The 21,407-nt window shown below is 41.5% G+C and overlaps 1 protein-coding gene across 10 annotated transcripts in view; it reads right to left on the reverse strand.

Moving 5' to 3' along the window:
• The window catches only part of KLHL13 (kelch like family member 13), a 71,475-nt gene that overhangs the window by 18,698 nt on the left and 31,370 nt on the right, over positions 1–21,407 (reverse strand). For 5 of the 10 annotated variants that reach the window (XM_053374751.1, XM_053374749.1, XM_053374748.1 and 2 more), the window contains 3 exons: positions 6,169–6,310; positions 1,282–1,414; positions 874–1,070 (listed from right to left, as the gene is read on the reverse strand). In XM_053374751.1, coding sequence (XP_053230726.1) covers positions 874–1,070; positions 1,282–1,414; positions 6,169–6,310 — 472 coding nt within the window. Of the gene's footprint in view, positions 1–873; positions 1,071–1,281; positions 1,415–6,168; positions 6,311–21,053; positions 21,168–21,407 lie in introns of all 10 variants that reach the window. The other 5 variants (XM_053374747.1, XM_053374743.1, XM_053374746.1 and 2 more) reach the window with 2 other exon arrangements.

Below are 21,407 nucleotides of genomic sequence, written 5' to 3' on the forward strand. Positions count from 1 at the left end.
CATATAACCCTCAGCACGAAAAGTGCTTCACAATCCTTTTTCTCCTTATACAGCTTTGGGGCCATTTGCTTTCTCTCACACTGATTGTAAGACGCATGTTTTAAAAATCCATGAGTGCCATTTTTTAATAGTTGCACATTAAGTCAATGTCATTCCACACACACCCCATCTCCCAGGGCACTTTGCAAGCAATATGCAAAATGGCACAGAAGTCACTGGCTTTTTAAGCACAACTCATTTAATAGTAATGAGGACTCTAGGCCCATGTGCAACTAAATCAGAGATAAAGGACCTTACGTAAGTGCAAGATGCTCTCACCCAAACAACAGGAGACACAAAACCTGCATAGCACCTCTCAGTGTGACAAACCCCAGCTGTTCCAGACATAGAAAATGCCTGTCTTGGCACAAGAGGACATTTCACAACCTGGACTTTCAGATCTCTCTCAGCTGAAATCCTGACAAATGCCTTAAACATTCAGCCGGCCCAACAATACAGCAAAGCCCCAAAGGTTGGAATCCTGAATGATAAAAGCATGAGGCAAATTACTGGGCATCAATACGTTTCACACGATACTCGTGGAAAACCTGCTCTCATCCATCTCTCTATGAAAGGCAAATCATTACCTGATGGAATTGTGCTTTAATTTAAGGGGCAGGTTATAAGTTTTTGTTCCTCAAGAGCTTGAAAGGTGGTGAACTCTCATTTGCTATAAGTTTTTAAATCAAGGTCACATATCAGGGGTGCTACAGAACTACTGAATTTCCTGCGTTGGTCCCAACTGTATCAATCTTTCAGGCTGACAAACTTACTGTGATTTTAACAGAGAAAATAAAAAAGAGGCAAACCGAGCAATAACCTAAGATATCTTACCCCAGATATAAGAAAAACTTTACAGAAGTCCAACACAGGCAATATCTGTAAAAAGCTGGCAGCTTCTAGAGTATCCTGAAGATTGTCCATGTTGAGAGAAAGTTTTGCAGTATAAATAAAATCAATGATCTTCTTTAAACCTATTTTGTTCACGCCATGGAGCTTAATGCACATTAAGTCTTGTTCTTTCATCCCACCTGAGAACAAAATTTAGATAAGATATAGTTAAAGCTTGAAAGAACTTCCCCTATAAAATTTCTTGTTCCAGAGATAAAACCACTTCACACATAACCATTAGCTGGACAGGATAAACACACACCACAAGAATAATTCATGCCAAACACACTCTTACGTGGCAGAACTTTTTTTAAAATGCAGAATGCACCTTATCACTGCTATCCACTGTACCTGTGAACATGGCCTTGAAGTAATCACTAGCAGATGCCATCATTGCCCTATGAACAGGAAACACTTCGTCACCATCGCCTGGCACAAGTGTCACATCACAAAGCAAACCTTCTATTCGCAGCTGGTCAAAACCCTACAAGAGAAAATATGGCATCAACAGCTCCACCCAGCTGCAAGAACGAGCTCTCTGGGCTGCAAAATAGAAAAACCACTCCACAATGGTTCAAATAAGTCCCACACTATTTTCTTTTTTACTTTAATCTATTTTATTTTTTTAATCTAAATATTTATAAAATCAACAAAAAAGAGAGAGAAAAATACAAAGTCCTCTATTGGGGTAGATCCTTACCCCTGTCTCACATGAAAAGGGGATGAACCCTCCCCAGTTCTCACCTAGACGGTTTCCTTTCTTCTCCCAGCCTCCCACCCTGGGAGACCTTCCCTTCCCTGACTCTCACACAGGGTCTTTCACCTTCTATCCATTACCTTCCTGTGCAATACCCAGAGTAGAGGACCTCAAAAAGGAAAGCCAAGCATAAGCAAATGTAAGGTGGATAGGAGAAAAAGAAAGCACAAGAAATAAAGATCATGAGAAAGAGAGAGAGAGAGAGAGAGAGAGAGAGAGAGAGAGAGAGAGAGAGAAATAAGTAAATAGAACTTCCAGTTCTCAGTCTGTCAAATGTGTGTGTGTGTGTGTGTGTGTGTGTGTGTGTCTGCGCGCACACACACATAGGATGATATCCAGCTGTATTCCAGGATAATATCCAGCTGTTCCTCAATCTGCTAGGTGGCCTTTTCCCAATCTTCAACCCCAGGCATCTCAAGTCCATTCATTTTCCTTTCCACACAAAAAGTTCAAAAGGAGCTCTTCAATTGTTACTATCGCTAAATGTCAAGAACAGCCTTCCACCAGCCCCATATAACAGTTATATCTCCAATAAATTCTATTATCCATTATTAGAATAATAATCCATAGTTATTTACTTGTTGTATATTCATTAAATAGTACCGAGTTCCATCTCTTCCAATCCCATTTCCTGCTGGCCATGATTTCCCACCCTAATTTGGAAATAAAGTTCCTTCCATTTCTGCTTCTTCCACTCTTTTTCCATAAGGATCGCCGGATGCCATTTTCCTCTGAATTCACTCCAACTTGCACACAGGATCCTTTCTCTCTCAGCTCTATCTCTGCCATATCAGGATGTTTCTTAATGTTTCTGTCCATGGTTTCGTTCTGCTCCCCAGCATCACAACTCTGTCTTTTGCCTGTTTCACTCCTCCAGGCAACTGTGTGGAGATCTTCTCCATTCCATCATCTACTACCATTCCACTCTCATGTCCCAGCAGATCTTAATCAGTATTTTTTCAAAAGATCCTGTGTTTTCTTTGGTCTGATCTTTCTCTGATCCATTTCCATTCACCATTTTATGCATCTCAGCTCTGAGCTCTTTCAGTTGCTCATTCAATAATTGCCAAATCACACCAACAATATTTGCCGTATTGGGTTCTGTTAGTTTCCACCTTAACAGTCTGGGCCTTGAAAAGCTTCTCTCTTTAAGAAAAAAGTGCTTTCCCATGCTCAGAAATGTAGTTTGTCTTCTGCCACCAGCACCCCACAGAAATGACAGAGAGTTAAAATATAAAGTAACGATTCTTAACCAGCAGAGCAACCTTATCCGTTTGTTAACTTTCTTAATCTCAAATAGATATACTTTTTGCATTATTTTTTCAGTCTGTTTGTTAATGTTAATTAATGTCTCTTCTAATGCCAACATTCAATTCATGTTCCAGGTGAAAATTAACTGGCAGACAGATTACAATTTGGGTAATTCATCCCAATCTCAGAAGTAGTTGAAAGTGAGGTTTCGCTGACCTGATGCCCTGAGGGCTAGACTTGAGGGCTATTATGTGGTGTCTGGCAGTTCCTCGCTCTAAGACAGGAGCCAGCAAACTTTTTCAGCAGGGGGCCGGTCCACTGTCCCTCAGACCTTGTGGGGGGCCGGACTATATGTTGGGGGGAAAATGAACGAATTCCTATGCCCCACAAATAACCCAGAGATGCATTTTAAATAAAAGGACACATTCTACTCATGTAAAAACATGCTGATTCCTGGACCGTCCACGGGCCAGATTTAGAAGGCGATTGGGACGGATTCGGCCCCCGGACCTTAGTTTGTCTACCCATGCTCTAAGACATTCCCCACATCCAAAAACCTCTTGTCTCCACTGTGACGAACAGCTTTCTTCAGTAAATGTGAACTTAATCCCTTATTTTCCTCTCTCAAAAGAGAAGGCATGACAACCAAGATTTATGTCTTGGCTATCACCAATCACCACATAATTATTTATGCCAATCTATCACTAGTTAGCTATATTTCCTCCAGAAGTCTCTCTTGCCTCACACTATTTGATAATCACTGCAACCCGAAGGAATGTCCCTGGTACTCAGTCCCCTAGAATTAGCTTTTACTCAGTATAAGCAAAATAATCACTTAAAAGCTGTTGATTTGAAGGAGACTAGGGTGGGGGAATGGTTTCGCTAGTTGCAAAGTAAAATTGAAGATGCTGCAGAATTGTTCCCCCGCTAAGAAAAGGATTCAGGTTAGAACAAGTTGCCAGAATGCAGAGATGCTTACACAGGGCACAAACTCAATTTCTTCATATAATTAGGAAGACTTATTTTGGTCCCTAGCAGAATGTGAGCCCAACAGCACTTTCCAAGTCCACTTTACAGGTCCACAACTTATGATAATCCAAGGTTGGACAAGAGAGACATCTTCTAGCTCTGGTGGTATGTGTGTTACAAATCCAAGCTATGAACAGAAAATCCCTGGTCTAAAACCCACTTTCACCATGAACTCACTAGAAAAGACTTAAGCAGGCCATTCTCTCTTAGCCTCATCTTACCTATCTTCAATATGAGGGAAATAATAATGCAAACCCAGCCACTAGGCTGCCATTAACAATTACTGAGAGATGCACGTGAAGTATTTTGAGCGCTCTAAAGTGCTCAAAACTGCGGGAGGCATGGAAGACAGGAGTGCCTGGCGTGCTCTGGTCCATGGGGTCACGAAGAGTTGGACACGACTAAATGACTAAACAACAACAAAAGTGCTATATAAATGATAGATGCTGGCACTGCTATTCCATTCTCTTTCTCTCCCCCATACCTGCCAATTTCTCCTACACACTAGGAGCTCCTTCTGCAACTTACTTCCTTGAACTGCCCCAAACCATCATCATTTCCTCTAGGGCCTCTATGTGAGGGAGTGGAGAAAGGTAGGAGGAAGAGTCTTATTCAGCCCCAATCTAGTATGCATGCACATTAAGGGATTCTTGTGGTAGGGGGGTTATTGTTTTGTTTTTTGTTTTATTATGTATTCTGCATTCTCATTTGTATTTTTACAAATACAAGCAAATACAATCTTCGGATGAACAGCGGTATACCAATTCAATAAAATAAATAAATTCTTTTCATTCTGTTTTAGGCTGTCTGAGAACCACACATGCCTCACAAAAGCTTTTGGCTATACCTGCAACATTCCATTTCTAATACAAAAATCAGCAGAGCACAATGCGAACATTCAGCTGGAGCAAGTTCCCAGAACACAGGCATATTTCCATCCCAATACTAACTCTCTTCCTCCATTAAATCAATGAGAGAGCAATGCGACCTATCCAAGGTGTGGGATTTAGCCTCATTTCACAGTTATTTGAAATGCAAGTCAAAGACCACACAGTAACAGCAGCAGGCGGTTACTATAACCATGGTCACAGGATGTGTCTGGACTCCAGCACAGTGCACTGACGGATAATGAAATTGAATTGCCCGTCGAAACATGCTCTGAGCCAAGGGAACAAAAAGGTAGTAGGAGCGAAATATTAACACTGAGAGACCGCTTCCCTTGGCAGATTCCCTGGAAGGCATCCATGTGTGATTCTTGGGCAAATGGCTCTCTCTGCTCGCACAATGTCAAACACACACTGTTGTCTCCTTTAATTCTAGCAAAAGGTCAGGTTTCCTGTTGCTGCTGCTAATCTGATCAGAATGTTTAATTGGCAGAAGAGGGAGAGAAGAAATTTCAGAAGCTAACAAGTAACAGGTACCCATGTGCCCTAAGGAAGGCAGAAGAGGAAAAGCATATATCATCAGCTACTGTAGAGACCACCACTAGTCTGAGAGAACCGTTGGGGCAGAAGTTGGCACCTCCCTGCTTCCATGCGGCTACTTAAGATTTGTATGCCCTGTAGGAAGGCAGAAGAGAAGAAGCCCTGGTTAGGAGCACATACCTTCAAGCTCCCAAGCAGACCATGGGTTGGTGAGGAACTCACTTCTTTCGTATTTAATACCATTTGTTTGTTTTTACTACTTTTAAGTATCACCTTGGGTATAATAATAATAATAATAATAATAATAATAATAATAATTTTTATTAGGGTTACATAAATGCAACAAACGTACAACTATGTACAGTGGTACTTCTGGATACAAACGGGATCCGTTTCAGAGCCCCGTTCGCATCCTGAAGAGAACACAACCCGCGTCTGCGCATCTGCACGTGCATGGGTCGCGATTGGCCGCTTCTGCGCATGCGCGTGACATTGTTTTGAGCGTCTGTGCATGTGTGAGCGGCGAAACCCTGAAGTAATGTGTTCCGTTATTTCCGGGTCACCGCAGAGCGCAACCCAAAAGCGCTCAACCTGAAGCAACTTCAACCCAAGGTATGACTGTACTTAATTACAAATGGCTGCAATGGCACTGGCAAAGCACACCAACAGAGAGATAAGGCATTCAACCTCAATGAGAACTTGTCAGAGAAGCACCCGTGAAATAAAAGGAACTCTCAAAAGGATGATTTGGTTGTTCATATCATGGTGTCAACTTACCTGGAGTACTACAGAACTATGAGTGTTGCTGGTGAAAAATCTTGTGGTTCCTGCCTTTGATGATTGTAGATGGGCAGACACACCCATGTCGCTGCTCCCAATGGATACTTTCATGTGAGGGTCTTCCTCTTCAACCAGAGATCTAAAATGCAGAGCAGAAGAAAGCAACCTTAATCCAAAGCCTGCTTTTCATTCTGCCACATGAATGGCATGTCAAGCCAGAGACTTGTGGGAGGATCTAAAATGAGAACTGGATCAGATTCCTGCTAGACAAATGTTAAGTGTTCAAATGTGTCATGTCTTTTTTTTTAATCTTCACGCTAGATTTTGCTGCCGGCTGTGGTGGTGCTGGCAGAGTAGGATTCGTGGGGTACAAGTCCAGGACCATGCTCAGCAGAATGAGTAGGAGAGCCCTCAAACGCAGCACAGTTGGCTTACCAATCCTGAAGTAAGAGATTACATACTGCCATCTAAAATGCTGGGGAAGAACCTCGTAAAACCATTAAGTCCAGAGTCTAAAATTACTGAATCACTGCCAAGACATTAAAAGCTGTAACTGCATCAAGCTCTGGCAACCTTTCTTTAACAAAAATACACCCTTTGTGTACTTGTAAAGGTAAAGGGACCCCTGACCATTAGGTCCAGTCATGTCCAACTCTGGGATTGTGGCACTCATCTCGCTTTATTGGCCGAGGGAGGCGGCGTACAGCTTCCGGGTCATGTGGCCAGCATGACTAAGCCACTTATGGTGAACCAGAGCAGCGAGCCAGAAACGCCGTTTACCTTCCCGCCAGAGCGGTACTTATTTATCTACTTGCACTTTGACGTGCTTTTGAACTGCTAGGTTGGCCCGAGCTGGGACCGAGCAACGGAAGCTCACCCCGTCATGGGGATTTGAACTGCCGACCTTCTGATCGGCAAGTCCTAGGCTCTGTGGTTTAACCCACAGCGTCACCCGCGTCCCCTTTGTGTACTTAGGAGGTGTCTAAAGAAAGTTTATTTACTGTTGGAAGGTAGACCATGGGGCTTTATGAGGAAGAAAGCTCTCTATAACCTGTGTAACCATTAATGCCCAAGTGGAAAACCATGCAAGTTGGCACCCCCTTATATAGGGCAGTTTCATAACATGTCTGAAGCACAACTGCCAATCTTACTGAGAAGTTATCTGAAGACTGTCAATATGCAGATAAAAACATTGGCCTCCAAATAAGTTTCAGAAATTACTTTAACTGCCCAAAGATGCAAGTGAATTTTAAACTAATCCTTTTTGTACCTGCACTGAATAATTCCAATTCATATATCAATTTGTATATTAACATTTTTACAGAATTCTTGTGAACATTCATTTCTTGCTTTGAGTCAGGGAGACGACATCTATTTAAAGCCATTTCTGAAACGTGAGAATTTTTCAGGGGTTAGTCAAAACCATGGATAGTTCAGAGAGGGATCAACCTTAAGAAATACTAAACAAGTAACTTGGACCAAACAGTGAACACAGGTTCAAAACATGGTTGTGAAATACATAGAACGCACACTACAGAAATACAGACCGTATTTAGCAAGCCCATCATTTATCTGTACATGGGGACAGGGGGAAAGTGGTGCTTCTTTTAGCACACAATTCTGTTAATTGCAATTAACAATTCAGAAGCAGCCTGGGTGGAAAATCTCTAGTCACATTTTGATTAATTGCATAAAACATTTACACAACCCTAATCTAAGGATTTGCCTCCTTCCCTGTATTCCATGCCAGGAAATAAGTGTGACAAGTATAAGAAAGCAGGCATTAACATACTGGCGGAGAACAATTCCTATTAAAAATATCTTCAAAGTCCATAACCTCCCGGTACATTATTAAGCTACTGCAGTTTTGCCTTTCATAGAAGCAGCAAGTAGACAATATCAGACAGAAAAAGTTATATCCATATTAAAAACTGTTTGCACAAGAACTTAAGACTGGAGGTGGGGGAAGAATGGGAGCAACTAGCTTAACTTGCTAAATTTAACACGGTCTCAACAAAATAATTTCATAGACAGAAACATGTCTTTGATAGAAGACCCCAGCAGTGACTCAATTAGGTGCTGAACACCCAACCAGCAGTCACATGTGATGCATCTTTGGTTGAACTGCAGCCTTTCAGCAGTGTTGTTCAATTTCTAGAACACTGATTCTAGAAATCCTGCAAGAAAATTCCTCAGCAAATTAAAAGTAATATGCACTGGATTTTTTTTCCAGTTTGCTCTGGAAATATTTCCGATGCCCTCGAGAACAATTTGTCTATTTTACATGTATTTGGTAATCAAAAATAAAAACTTTGAAACCTGTGCCATGTTTGCCTAATGTTGTTGCAATTGCCATCTATTCACGTTACTAATTAAATGGGGACTCCCCCTCCCCCCGCCCGAAGGAAAATAAAAACACTGGGGGAAAGTTTCCACCCCACACAACTGCAAGACTAGCATGGTCTGGAAAAAGGAAGCTGTAGTACTAACCTTCTCCTCGTGATCCTAACTTCCTGTGTGCAGGGCATCCCTGATGTGTGGGAGCACCTTCAAAATAAAGTTTTTCTGACACTGAATTGCCAGTTCTCCCAGGAGGAACCTAAAACACGGAAGCCCTCAGAACCTGAACTAGCCTAGAAGAACTGTGGATAGTTGGCAGGCCCACTAATCCAAAATTATACCTCAGACTTAAACGGCAGCTTTAGAGTAAAGCAACCCCCCGTGCCCCATTGCAGTCATTCCGACAACACAATTTCGAACAGTGGAAAAGAAAGAGGGATTTTAATGGCATGGATAAAGATGCCAGGAAGCCACTGAGACAAATTCTACTTGCCAAGAGGAGCCAGCCCTCACATTCTGAGTCTACCCATGTGTGGAACTTCTCTCTCTGCAGCGGTGAAGAGGCTTCAATGTGCCAAGTCAAGCTTAGCATATCAGAACCACCTCCAATTTATCAAGCTGTGGATGAAGCATGCTTCTTACATGGCACAGAAAAGGAGGGAGGAGGAGAACAACATCAGAACAGGCACTTCAACAGAAGTGCATGGAGCAGAGGAAGAAATCTCTCTTGCAGGGCACTGGAAGCATCCTTACATAAGGCTGTGAACCTTATGTGATGGAAATAACCTCATTGCCTGTCTGTGTGTAAAAATATTGGCTGTTAGGATATAGACATAGGCTTTCTTCCCTTGGAGCAGTGCCTCCAAAATCTTAGACCAAAGCCAGTGGTAGAGAATTTTCTCTCTTCACAAGAATTTAACATCATCAGTAAAATACGGTTCCAACTGCGAGCTAGGCATTCAGATTTTATTTTTTACATTCCAAAACTGAAACACATCCTCCACTTTATCATCAGCTGCAAGTTATCAGGACAAATAAAACTAACCAGCAGGTGATTAATTACCAGCAACTCATACCTCAATGGCCACAAATCAAAGAATTAGAATTCTTTTTTAAAAAAAGTCATTTCCCTCCACCTAGGCTATCCAATTAGGTCAACTTTGCATGCACTTTCTGTGGGTTTATTAGCATGTTTTCTGAGGTGCAAATTAGGTACTGTTAACAAATGCATTTTATTTCTGCTCATTAATGCTGACATGACAAATATTACAATTCATTAGGTAAATGAAGAATGTAAAAATATTTATCAGTGTTTCCTAGTGTGCATATTATATCAGAACTAGGAATTCCAAAAAAGAGGGGGCGCTCATTCACTTTCTAATTAATTCTACTGCTCTGATCAATAGATGCCATTACATTAAAATGGGGGGGGGGGGGAGCAGCCAGTTGGATTTTTAATCAACATAAAAGTCTGCAAAATGCAAAGGTAATATAAAGATGTGTAGCTAGGAAAATTCACAACAACTGCAGATGAACAATATGTAATGAGGTGGGAAGAAGTCTGCTAGGCCCCAACAGTTTAGTTGGGCAGGGAATGCATGCACCTCAGTCTGTATTTTTTAAAAAACAAAATAACCCCCCCCCCCAAACACACATTCATACCCTGAACACGCCATATCACCAACTACTTTTGATACACCCCTCATTTCATCACATACATGGAAGACTGTTGGCAATAAGGCAAGGTTTAAGGCCCCCCTTGGTCATATAGAAGTGTAGGCACACCTTTTTCTCTCTATCTCATTGGGCAATCATAGCTTTTAACATTTGATAATCTCTTATCCTGTTAGGGTTTAAAGTAGAGGTGGTTCCCTATTGGACACCATTCCTATACAGCCCTGGCTTTTCCGTATCTCATGAAGATGAAAAGCTTGAACAATAAGCAGAGAAGACTGGAGTTCAGTTTGTGGTAACACAGAGTGACAAAAGGAAAGAAAATACCTTTAATAGAATTATTCAAGTTATATACCTATTTAAAAGTCGTCGTCCCCCCCGGTCCCCCCCACAATCTTTGATAGTAAAACCATGAGCCCTGAACAGAGAGCTAAGTAGGACTTGGGTGGCTCAGTCTAAAATGCAAATTAGGCAAAAGGGTTCGGTGCCTAAATTTGAGGATGCATGCCTCAGCTATGTAAAAAGCACGAAAAAGAAACATGCCACCTACACTTTTGGACAAGGAGTACAGAGGCAGCATGGCAGAATAATCTGTGCATTTTAAAGAGAAAAATCCTCCTCAAATAAATATTTTAATACAGATTTAAAAGATGTATTCTCTTTCAGAGGTAGTATTTAATGCATGCTTGGTATATTTAAACGGCTGAGAATTATGCTGCAGCACTGGAAGTAGCGGAGAGCTGTCTTCTGATCCCTAGATCAGCCTGATTCAGATCAGGTTGTTTTGTGTAAGAGTTCGCAATGACTGGATTCCTGCAAAATTCCTAGTTGATACACACCTCACCCTCCAAGACACTCAAGCTCAGTACCTTCTGAAGGATTGATGGTTGACTTAGTTGTGAGGTGAAATAAAAAAGCGACAGAATTTAAATGTCCAGAGTAGGAACACTGTAAGTCTTTTGAAGCAAAGCAAAATTACTGGGCACCTTAAGGTCTATTAAATTTATTATGGTACATACGATCATGGACTACATGATCGTGCTAATGGTTTGGGGGAGAGAAGTGTCAAATCGTCATTTAAAATTAAAAACCAATGGTGCTTGTACTGCTGCTTGATGAAGTAGGAGAGGAGCTATTTTAATTCAACAAGGCAATACAGTGGCACCACTACTTACGAACACAATCCATTTCAGGGTACCGTTCACACCGCGAAAAGTTGGTAAGTAGAGCGCTGCTACTGTGTGTGCGAGAAGCATGCAGATCGCTTCTGCGTGTGTGCAGTGAACCCAGAAGCAAACACTTCCAGGTTTGCCACGTTCGTAACCTGAAAAGCCACAATGTGAAGCAAACGTAACGCGAGGTATGAATGTAAAAAAAAAAAAAGAACATCAACCTTGTCTGGCCCAAATGATTTCATATCAAAATAATTTTTAAAATCTGTGATTTGTACCTTCTAGTTTGAATCACCACTCATCTTAGAGGTTTGTTTGTTTGTTTGTTCTGTTCTATCATCATCATACTTTATTCTTCCATTTCTTACCCACTTTCACAATGAGGATCCTGGGTGGGTTACAAGAATACAATCCCAAAAACAATTAAAACAGATTGCAATTAAGAGAATAGGGTAGGTCCTAAAATACAGATCTCTGACACCATAGGTAAGCATAAAGAGGCATCTCTTCAGCTTACAATGAAAGCTGTGTAATGAAGCGGCCAGACACACCTTTGTGCAGAGAGAATTCCACAAAATTAGGGGTTGCCATAGTGAATGTCCTCTCCCAGGCTATCACACACATACACAAACTTCTGAGGGTTGTAGAATTTCCAAGAGGGTTCCCTCTGTTTATTTCATCACATAAGAGGGCCTGTAGAGGAGGAGGTGGTACTTCAGATAGTTGGAGCCCAAGTAATTTAGTGCTTTAAACACTAATGTGGGTACCTTGAACTGGGCCCAGAAACAAATAATAAACAATTTCTAGCTGCAAAGCCACCAAGATGTTCTAACTCACATGTTCCTATGCCATGGATTCTCTTGTTATGCCTGGGCAAACTTCACTAATACTTTCTGTTTTTTAATGAATTCTGAAAACATGCACAAATTAAGCATTTGGACGTTTATTTGCTTTGTTGTACAAAACTTGTTCTGGAGTCAGTGATGCGTAACAAGATTATCTGCCCACGAATGCCTCTTCTATAGCAGATCCAGAAGCTGTGGGGGCAGAGAGACTTGCATGCTGAACAGCTCCCTCATTTTTGTAAAACCAACTAGGAAGCAGGTTAAAGAATCAAATTTCAAGTATTATTAGAACAACTTTTATGATCACAAGCTACTGCAATGTAGTCAAGTCTTACAGTAATTACGGGTGCAGCACACTAAACACATTCATCTTATCACAAGTCTATAGCTATCTATGTAGAACAGCATCAGCCCTAGACTAGCATAGCTGTTCTAGCTGGGGCTGATTTTTGTAGTCCAAAGCTTCTAGAGCAGAACTTTCCTAACTTTTCATGTTGGTGACACCCTTTTTAGACATGAATCGTTTCGTGACACAGTAATTCAGTTTTACTAGCAAACCAGAGGTTAAACTAACCCCTTTCCAGCCCCGGGAAAAGCGATGGCAACATTCGCACAACACGCCAACACACTAACATGTCGCAACACAGAGTTTGGAAACCTCTGATCTAGAGGGTAGCAGGCTGGCAAAGGCCAAGTAGAAAGAGAAAAGGGTAAACTGTGGGCACACAAGTGCACCAGGAGGCATTGTGCAAGAATCGCTACTGTGAACTTACAGACCCCCTTCCTCACCTCAGGAAAATAAAAGTAGTCTCATTTAAGGAATTTCATTGACAGTGCTCCTTATACATGGGCAGCAAAAAATCCCACTTGATCTGTAAAGACCAATGAATTTCAGTCAATTGTTTTATAAGGAAATCCATCAACAACAGCTATTTAGTAAAAGCACACAATCAGCCATTCTAGCTGCAAAATTCAAAACCAACCTAGAATCAAGAAATTCATATACTGTAGATGCAAAAGGGAAAGTACATTTCTGAATGAGGCAGAGGAGGTAGAATGGTGGCATGTTAACCCTTTTCAAAAGTGTGGGCAATTGACAGACAGAACTTTATGTCTGTTTTGCTTGTGACATGCTGTTGTCTGGATTGGATCGGTTGCTGGAGGAAGGACAGGTGCATCTATCACACATCTGGGATAGTAGATGGACACTGAGCTCTTCCACATTGCCAGGTATGCTATGGCACAATACCCTTCTTGCGTTAGTAGTCATGTGACCACACCCTCTACTGCCTGGGGTTGATGGGATCTGGAGAGTGCCGCACTGGCTACTGTTTTTGTTTGTTTTTGTTTTGTTTGCAAACTGCTACTAGAGAGGTTACATGTGGCATGTTTGAATTATCTCAAGGTAGCAGAGTAGAGAATCTTTACAAAATGAGATGTTGAATCCTCCCCATTTTAGGGCATAAATGACTAGATGCATTGGCAGATTGGGCAGTAACTTAGTTGGATTTTTTTGAAAGGCGGCTTCTTCAGTCTATGAACTGTGCTTTCAAATAGCTCTGCCTCCGTCAAGCCTACAAGAACATCTGTCTACAACTCAAACACTGAATCTAAAATACAGCATTTGGTGCACCGTAAACATTTGTTTGCTGGTGAAGTAAGTTGGAGGGTCAGGCTGCAAGTAACTTAATTAAGACAAAAAGGCTGGTGTAATTTTTAGCTTCACACTGTGTGACCAAAGTAGGCAGAAACCCTATAAGGAACAAGCAGACACAGACAGATATATATATACACACACACACACACACACACACAAGCTACAGTTAATCCTTCCCAAAACTGGTTTACTATAGAAAAATAACTCTGAACAGGAGAGAATGCAATTCTACTAGTGATTGATTATTGCATTTCAACTATGACAAATTAAAATAAAGGCTCTTTTTAAAATAACTGACAAAAGTCAATGCTTCTTTCAAGTGCCTTGATAAGATAGGAGAGAGGCCAACAAGACTACACTGGGGAAAAGTTCATATCAGCATTTCCTAAGCCACTTTCTTAATTGGGCATTTGCTGCACTTCTCTCCCTGAAAAATGAGGATGACTCACAGTCCCAGCCAGGAAATAGTGCTTGCGCTAAACCCAAGAACAATTACAGCACAGCACTTGCCTGCAGAGCTAACCGATCAGAACTCTGTTCTTTTAACCTTGTCACAGGCAGACTGGGGACAGCTATTTGGCTGGCCAGCACACCTCCTCCTTATTGCCTCTTGGGTCACAATCTCTCTGCCTCCAGAATGCTCATGTTCATGTGCTAAAATCGAAGAGACCAGCACAGTCCAGCAGCAACAACAGTTTCCAGTGGGAGGAACGAAAGAGAAACAGGTCAACCTAAAAAGATGGAGAACAAACACCACGCAAGCTGTAACCGAGTCGGTACATATGCAGGTAAGTTCAGGGCTTTTATGGCACAGCAGCCATAAGCAAGTTTTTGCTGTGAGCAACCAACTTCCTTCAGCTTATGCATAAACTATACTTCCAACATATCCCATTCATTCCTAAGGATTCAAAGGAAGGCAAACATGAATCTAGGCTCCCAAAATGCAATTTAGATCAGGTGACTGCAGGCACAGAAAAATTCAACACGCAGATGAAAAATGTGGAGACATAACTCAAGATGGAATGCTACAGAAAGAGGTGTAGAATTTAAGTGTGCTCTGCTCTGATACAGTTGCCATATCTCAAAAAGTAAAAACCAGGACACCCTGAAAGTTATTGAACTTTTTTTAGACAAACCCCAAAGTTGTTGAGCCAAATGAACAAAAACGCCAATTGAACGCAATGTTTTGGTTTACTTGCTGAAGATCCAAGATAAACTGCCACCTTCCAGAAATTCCCCCCAGACATCACTTCTGCACTTGAAATCCTGGTAATGTCCAGGAAATCCTAGACTTATGGCAACCCTAGCTCTGCCTAGCATACTGCAGTCCTCATGCGACTTCAGCTCAACCCCACATGCAGGGAATGCCCACCTCTTGCCCTTCACTCTCCTACCATTTTTCTTTGTCTCAGTAACACATGGATACTGAGGTAGAAGAGATACGCAAAGCAATGGGATGGGGAAGGCAGAGCAAAAATGCTTTTCCTTCAGAATTGGAAACTGCCTTATATTAGGCAGACTATATGGCAACCTAGCTCAGTAGTGGATACTCCAACTGGCAGCACATCTACACATCTCCTCGGAAAGGAATGTGTGAGGTAGGACTGTGTCTGGTGCTCTACACATTTTGTATCAGGATTATGTACAAGTTTTCCCTTTGGTTGTTATGTGAAGTCCAAAAACCCAGATCCACACGTCAACTACTGTATTGGCCAGAATATACTGTGTGTATTTCTGTGTATAAGACACCCCTGTGTATAAGATGCCCCCTATTTTGGGGGACTCAAAATTAATAAAATGGGGGGAGATTTCCCCTCTGTATAAGACTACCCCCTTTTTAACATTATCTTTTAGTAAAAAAAACAAAAACCTAGTCTTATACACGGAAAAGTATGGTAAGCCTCACTTTTTTTTCCAAATTCTGACTGTGAAAAGTTAAAGTAGCTTAAAGTCACAATGTTTCAAAAATTGGCTTTTACGATATCGCTGCTGAAACAAACATCCAGTAAAATGGAATAGGTGTGAGTGCTTGCTGAATTTTAAGGGAGCTTATATTCAGGTATTGTCTTTTTTTCTTTCCCCCCTTTTAATTTTAAAGGTGTGGCTTATATTCGGGTGTGGCTTATATTTGGGCCAATACAGTATATATCCACCACCTCTGCTATGAACCTGCTGAAGCAGCACTGGGTAATTTTCAATCTTTCCATTTAAAAAGCACTCAACCATCTCAAGAAAATAACTGGATTGGAATCTAGTACTCTCAAAAATTATAGATGAGGTGCAGGTCTGATAAGAACAGGTATAAAACCCAGCCAAAAACTTGCTGAAAAGGGAAGGTCTAAACTAGGAGATGGAGAACCACCAGAGATGAGGCAAGAGTAAAGTTTTCCTGGGTAGGAAGTGCCATAACCCAGATGCAGTCACAGAAAAGGCTCACTGCATTCCTGTCAATCACACCTCAAGCACTGATGGGACATGAAGAGCAGCCTTCAAAAAGGTTCACAACAGAGTAGTCCTTTAGTCATCTTGCACCCACTCACTCACCCTAACATACTTTGCTGTTCTATTCAACAGGGGCATCTGAGACACTTAATTTTTATTCAAGTCACAGAATCTGCCTTATTTCTCATCAGCACATCTTAAATAGGGGAAGCAAGAAAGTTTATGGCACTATACCATGCACATCTCAAACCACAGCAATAAAGTCAGTACTGAAGCAGCTCATCCTCTTCTAACTCCAAAGATTTGCCATGGTGCAACATATTTGCTGAAACTTAGGTGAGGGAAGTGACTGCATATAGATGAGATTGTGCTGGGGCCGTAAACAAGCTGACTAGCAGTCTTTGGGGACGGGACTGAACAAATGTCTAAAACCAGAAATAAAAATAAACTCAGTGTACATCACTCAATGCCAAAACACGTATTTACTGAAAAACAATTTTTATCTTAGCTTGAATGACAGCATTAGATTTTTCAACTGACATAGTGCAAAGCAGTTTGAAAGGTAACACTGGGAAGATAGGGACAATATTTGCCCACAAGGGACTACACAAGATGCGAACTATGTGCTAGTGTGAGGGGGGGGGGGATGGGAGAAAGATACTTCATTAGAGAGCCTGATAGAGCCCAAGAACAACAGGGCTGGCTTAAAGTACTCCCAGCTCCATCTTCTGGTCTGCTGCCTTGGTAGTACAGGGACTATGACACTGGAATCCAGCTGCCAAGGTTTCCAGGCATGCAGCCTTTAATCATCTATAATCCCCCTGACTTTGTGCAGCAACAGTGGCAGAGAACTCCACCACCAATAGCTTGAGGCCAGGACTCATGTTCATAGCCTCCAGGACTATGATTGATCTACAGTCTCTTACTCATAGCCACAACTAGAAGACAAAAAAGCTCCTGGACCATTTTTGAGAAGCTGTGTCTGGATTTCTGTTTGATGTGGAGACTTCCCAACAGGAAGGCTCCCCTGTTGTAAGGCGGCAGTCAACCTTGTTCACTCAGTTGCTTTCTGGATTCCCTTTACATCTGTGGCAGGGAATGGATGTCTGCAAGGGGACCTGAAGGGAAGTGCTGGCATCTTCAAAAGGACATTTCACCAGTCCTCTGTTTTGGCTGTCTTAGTTAAGCAGGAGGATTTCACCTCTGAGTTTTACTACAGTGATTCCACTAGCATTCCACAGAAGTATCCTTTCCCATATTGGACACAGATAAGGCATGATTTGGAGGGATAGCCCTTTTTAAAAGATTTCTACCAGACCCATTTCTGGACCTCACTGAATCCACACTAGCACCAGTTGGATAAGAGATAGGGAAAGTTTTCTTGGTAATCATGGTATTTAGCTTTTCTAACTCTGATAATTGGGTAGCTTTTAACTGATCTACATTGCACAGAGAGGACATAGCAAAACAAAAAAAAAAACAACCCACAGGATATCTACTAGGCAGATACCGTATCTCAAAAGGTTTCTCCAAGTGCAAAATCCATTCTCATCCACTGTATTCTTCCATGGGGCAGGGGGACAGTCATTTCTGGCTACAGCAGCTATGTAGAAACAAAAACACTGCATTCTATTGGGGCAGGGAAGAGGCTAAGGAGAAGACTTCATAGCTTTTGTGAGGTTTAGATTAACTAGCACTGCAGATCCTGTTCGTTCGCCCCCAGTCTGTGACCACCTGAGTTGGCAGCACTTACAACCACCCACAATTCATATTTTGTCTTAACTTACTTGCTTTCCACTGTTTGCTGTTGCCACTTTCCACTCTCAAGTCCTCTGGCACACAAAGAAGAGATGTGGACAAATTGAGACACAGGAGTTTCACAAACAAGAATTAGAGAGCTGTGTGTTCTGCTCACCTTTGGTGAACAGACTCATGGAGAATTGACACTCACACAATCCACTGAACAAACCTACATCACAATGATCAGGTATTTATTTTTTTATTCCTTCTGCCCTACAAAAAAGGAGTGCTTTCCTATCAATAGGATTTCCAAGCAGAAAACATTCACCCCACAGTCATAAAGAGTAACTGCACACAAGCTGTATTCCTTCTGCGAGTGCATCCCTCATACCCAGTGCTATTTTTCAAAAAAAAAAAAAAAAAAGAGGTGCCAGAACTCACCATGAACACTTCCCCGGTGCTCTTAGAATGGCAACGGTTCCCACCTGAAAGCTGAATTGGCGAGTTCCAGCTAAAAACAGCCTTGCTCATACTACCCCGCAAACAGAGGGTATGAACAGGTAAATCTTTTATTCCCAAAGGCGTAGAAAGTTTTCTAAAGGACATGAAAGACCCCAATCTCCTACAACACACCCAATTTACTCTAAGGGGAACAGCTAGATACAGAATGTTAAGGGGAACAACCTCAGCCTTGGTAACCTTCTGTCTGCCAAAATGAAGTGAGTCTTTTTGGAAAGAAGCTGACCTGGTTGCAAAGCAGGTTGCATGCAGCATACAGAGTTTTTGTCAGTCTTAATCAAGGGCGGCCCTTTCCCATCTGCATAAAGCTCTTACAGGAAGCAAGATAAATTAGGCATATGGTTCTTGATTTGGAAGGCAAATTCTATGCATTAACACAATACTGCTGCTAGAAGAGTGGCAAAAACAGGGCTTCTTCCTCACTTCTAAAATCGCAACATTAAAGACCAATGGATATGACAGGGAATGACATTTAATCAAAGCACATGTTTTAAGAAAACCAAGACAATCAGAGCTTTGGCACTGAATCATAACGCACTACTGTTTAAAACTGATAATGAGCAAAGTGATTCTACCAAATCCTAATGGCAAACTGCACCATATTTGTAATCATCACTCTGGTCACCCTTAGATTTCAAAGGGTTTTTAGCTTGGGGCATTCTGAAATCCTATTGTAGAACATATTCTACCAAACAAAAACTTGAAAAACATTTCAGGTCTGCAGTAGCCCTCATACACTGTATTCTGACATTAAGTGGTTGGTCCTTTTAGTCCTGATTTAATATGTTTTGAATTATAGCCCACCAGACACCAAGTGCTAAGGGCAGGTAGCAGTGGTTTGGCATGAGCGTGGGTATGCCAATAAACATATGCATGGCATAATAGAAGTTTTTAGTCACCAGTATAGCAATGCCAACCCCCTCCCTAAATAGAATGCAGAATGGAAGACAAAGTTACTTATAACTAAAGTATAAACACCTATCGCAGGAATATTTACAACAGAGCAGTTCGTAAGGACCTCTAGAGAATTTTTATATTATTTTAAAACAATACTTAAGCAACCTTCTACAAGCTGAAGCTTACACACCTATGAATGAAACCCAGTTTTCACAGAGACAATTGTGGCTTCTCACCTACAGTTGAAGCTGCCTCCTGAACATTTATGCCTCATGTATTGCTGTATAAGAGCTGGACAATGCACCAATCATGCACAGTTCTGTTCAACACTGTATTTTTTATATGCTGCCTCTACAGAAAACAATGGCAGCAAACTCCCTTTGTGTAAATGGTAGGCACACCAGAAATTAGCCTAGAGCAGAGTTTCCCCTTCTTTCCAATATTTTTTAAATCCACAACAGTGCTGATCACTAGGCAATGCCGGTTCTCTCTGAAATATGAAAATGCCTGAAAACCCTTAACACAAAGCCATTTCCCCCTTCTGATGCGTCACACTCAACAATTTGCTTTCAAGCTTCAGAATTATGATACTATAATTTTTAGATGCTCCAAGTTAGTAAAAAGCTTTTTTAAAAAAAGGTATTTCAGCGAAATGATGCTGCTAATCATATTTGCCCAACAAAACTGATGAGCAATTTGCTCCTTTGTGATGTTGGTAAGTATACAAGCTGAAAGCATCAAGTTACCACATTTCATTCATGCAACCCTCAAGGAGAACTACCTCAAATATATTTTGTGTTTTATAAGTATGAACCATGGAAGCTGTTCCCACCGTGGCTCATTTATTAATGAGCACTACCAGAACCAAGTTAACTTCTCCTTACTGCATTCATTTTTTGCAGGCCATGTGTGGTGCTCAATGTCAGCCAGAAAAACACAGTCTATTAAAATGCCACAGTGCCCTTTAAAAATATGGATCCTAAGCCCAATCAAGGCATATCTGGCAGTGGCAACATTTAATTTTTGACTTCTGCTTTGACTTCTAAGGAACAGCTAAAGAACGGGTAAAAAACTGCAGTCAAAGGAAGCAATTCCAATATTTCACAGTGCCACACACACACAAAATACAGAAATGACATAATGGTAGGCATTACATACATATTCATTTTTAAAATTAGCTATAAAAAGGAAGATCTGGGTACTGATGATTCTGACTTGCTCACGTAAGATCTTTAAGGACAAATGACCACACAAACTTTGACAATAGGCACCGAAAAGGAATTATGAATGTGGCCAAATCTGCACCATTTCTCTGCTTTTTCAACAAAGGAACGACTCAACACAACATCCATCGTTTGGGGAGGGGAGAAAAAATGGGAAACTGACAACAAAAGGAGTGTTAAATTTTAGAGGTTCTAATGAAAGAAATGCAAGGTTAGAAATAAAAATTCTGAGACCAATGTCACATCAGGGCACCACGTAAGAAAAGGGGGGGAAAGGAGGGGGGTTATGTCTCACAAAACAAAAGCCCGGGGGGGGGGGTGTAATCTCACAAAAGAAACCCCACCTTAAAATAGCCTCAGTTCTCTCACTTACATGTATGCTGGAGAAAGTGGCGACGACCTGGATGTTTTAAGCACAGGAACTGGGAATTTCCACATAGCAGGAGAACTCGTTTTCCATTTCAATGGCATGTTGGTCACCACGATACTACAATAACAGCAAACAGCGTTTCCATAACAGACTACCAACTTGGACTTCCATTCCAGACACACGCTACTGGCACAACGGTGGCTGCTGAAGCTCGGAACAAGCCAAGCGAGCTTGCCAGTGAGCTTAAACCAAAGCTTCCAGTCTGAAAAAAGGGGTTGAGAGGCATCTCATTTTAAACCCTGCTGTCCCCTAAAGCAATAAGGCGATTCTATCACTCCAACTCGAATAGTACCACCT

The sequence above is a fragment of the Podarcis raffonei genome, chromosome Z (genome assembly GCF_027172205.1).
Source record: "Podarcis raffonei isolate rPodRaf1 chromosome Z, rPodRaf1.pri, whole genome shotgun sequence".
Lineage (NCBI taxonomy): Eukaryota > Metazoa > Chordata > Lepidosauria > Squamata > Lacertidae > Podarcis > Podarcis raffonei.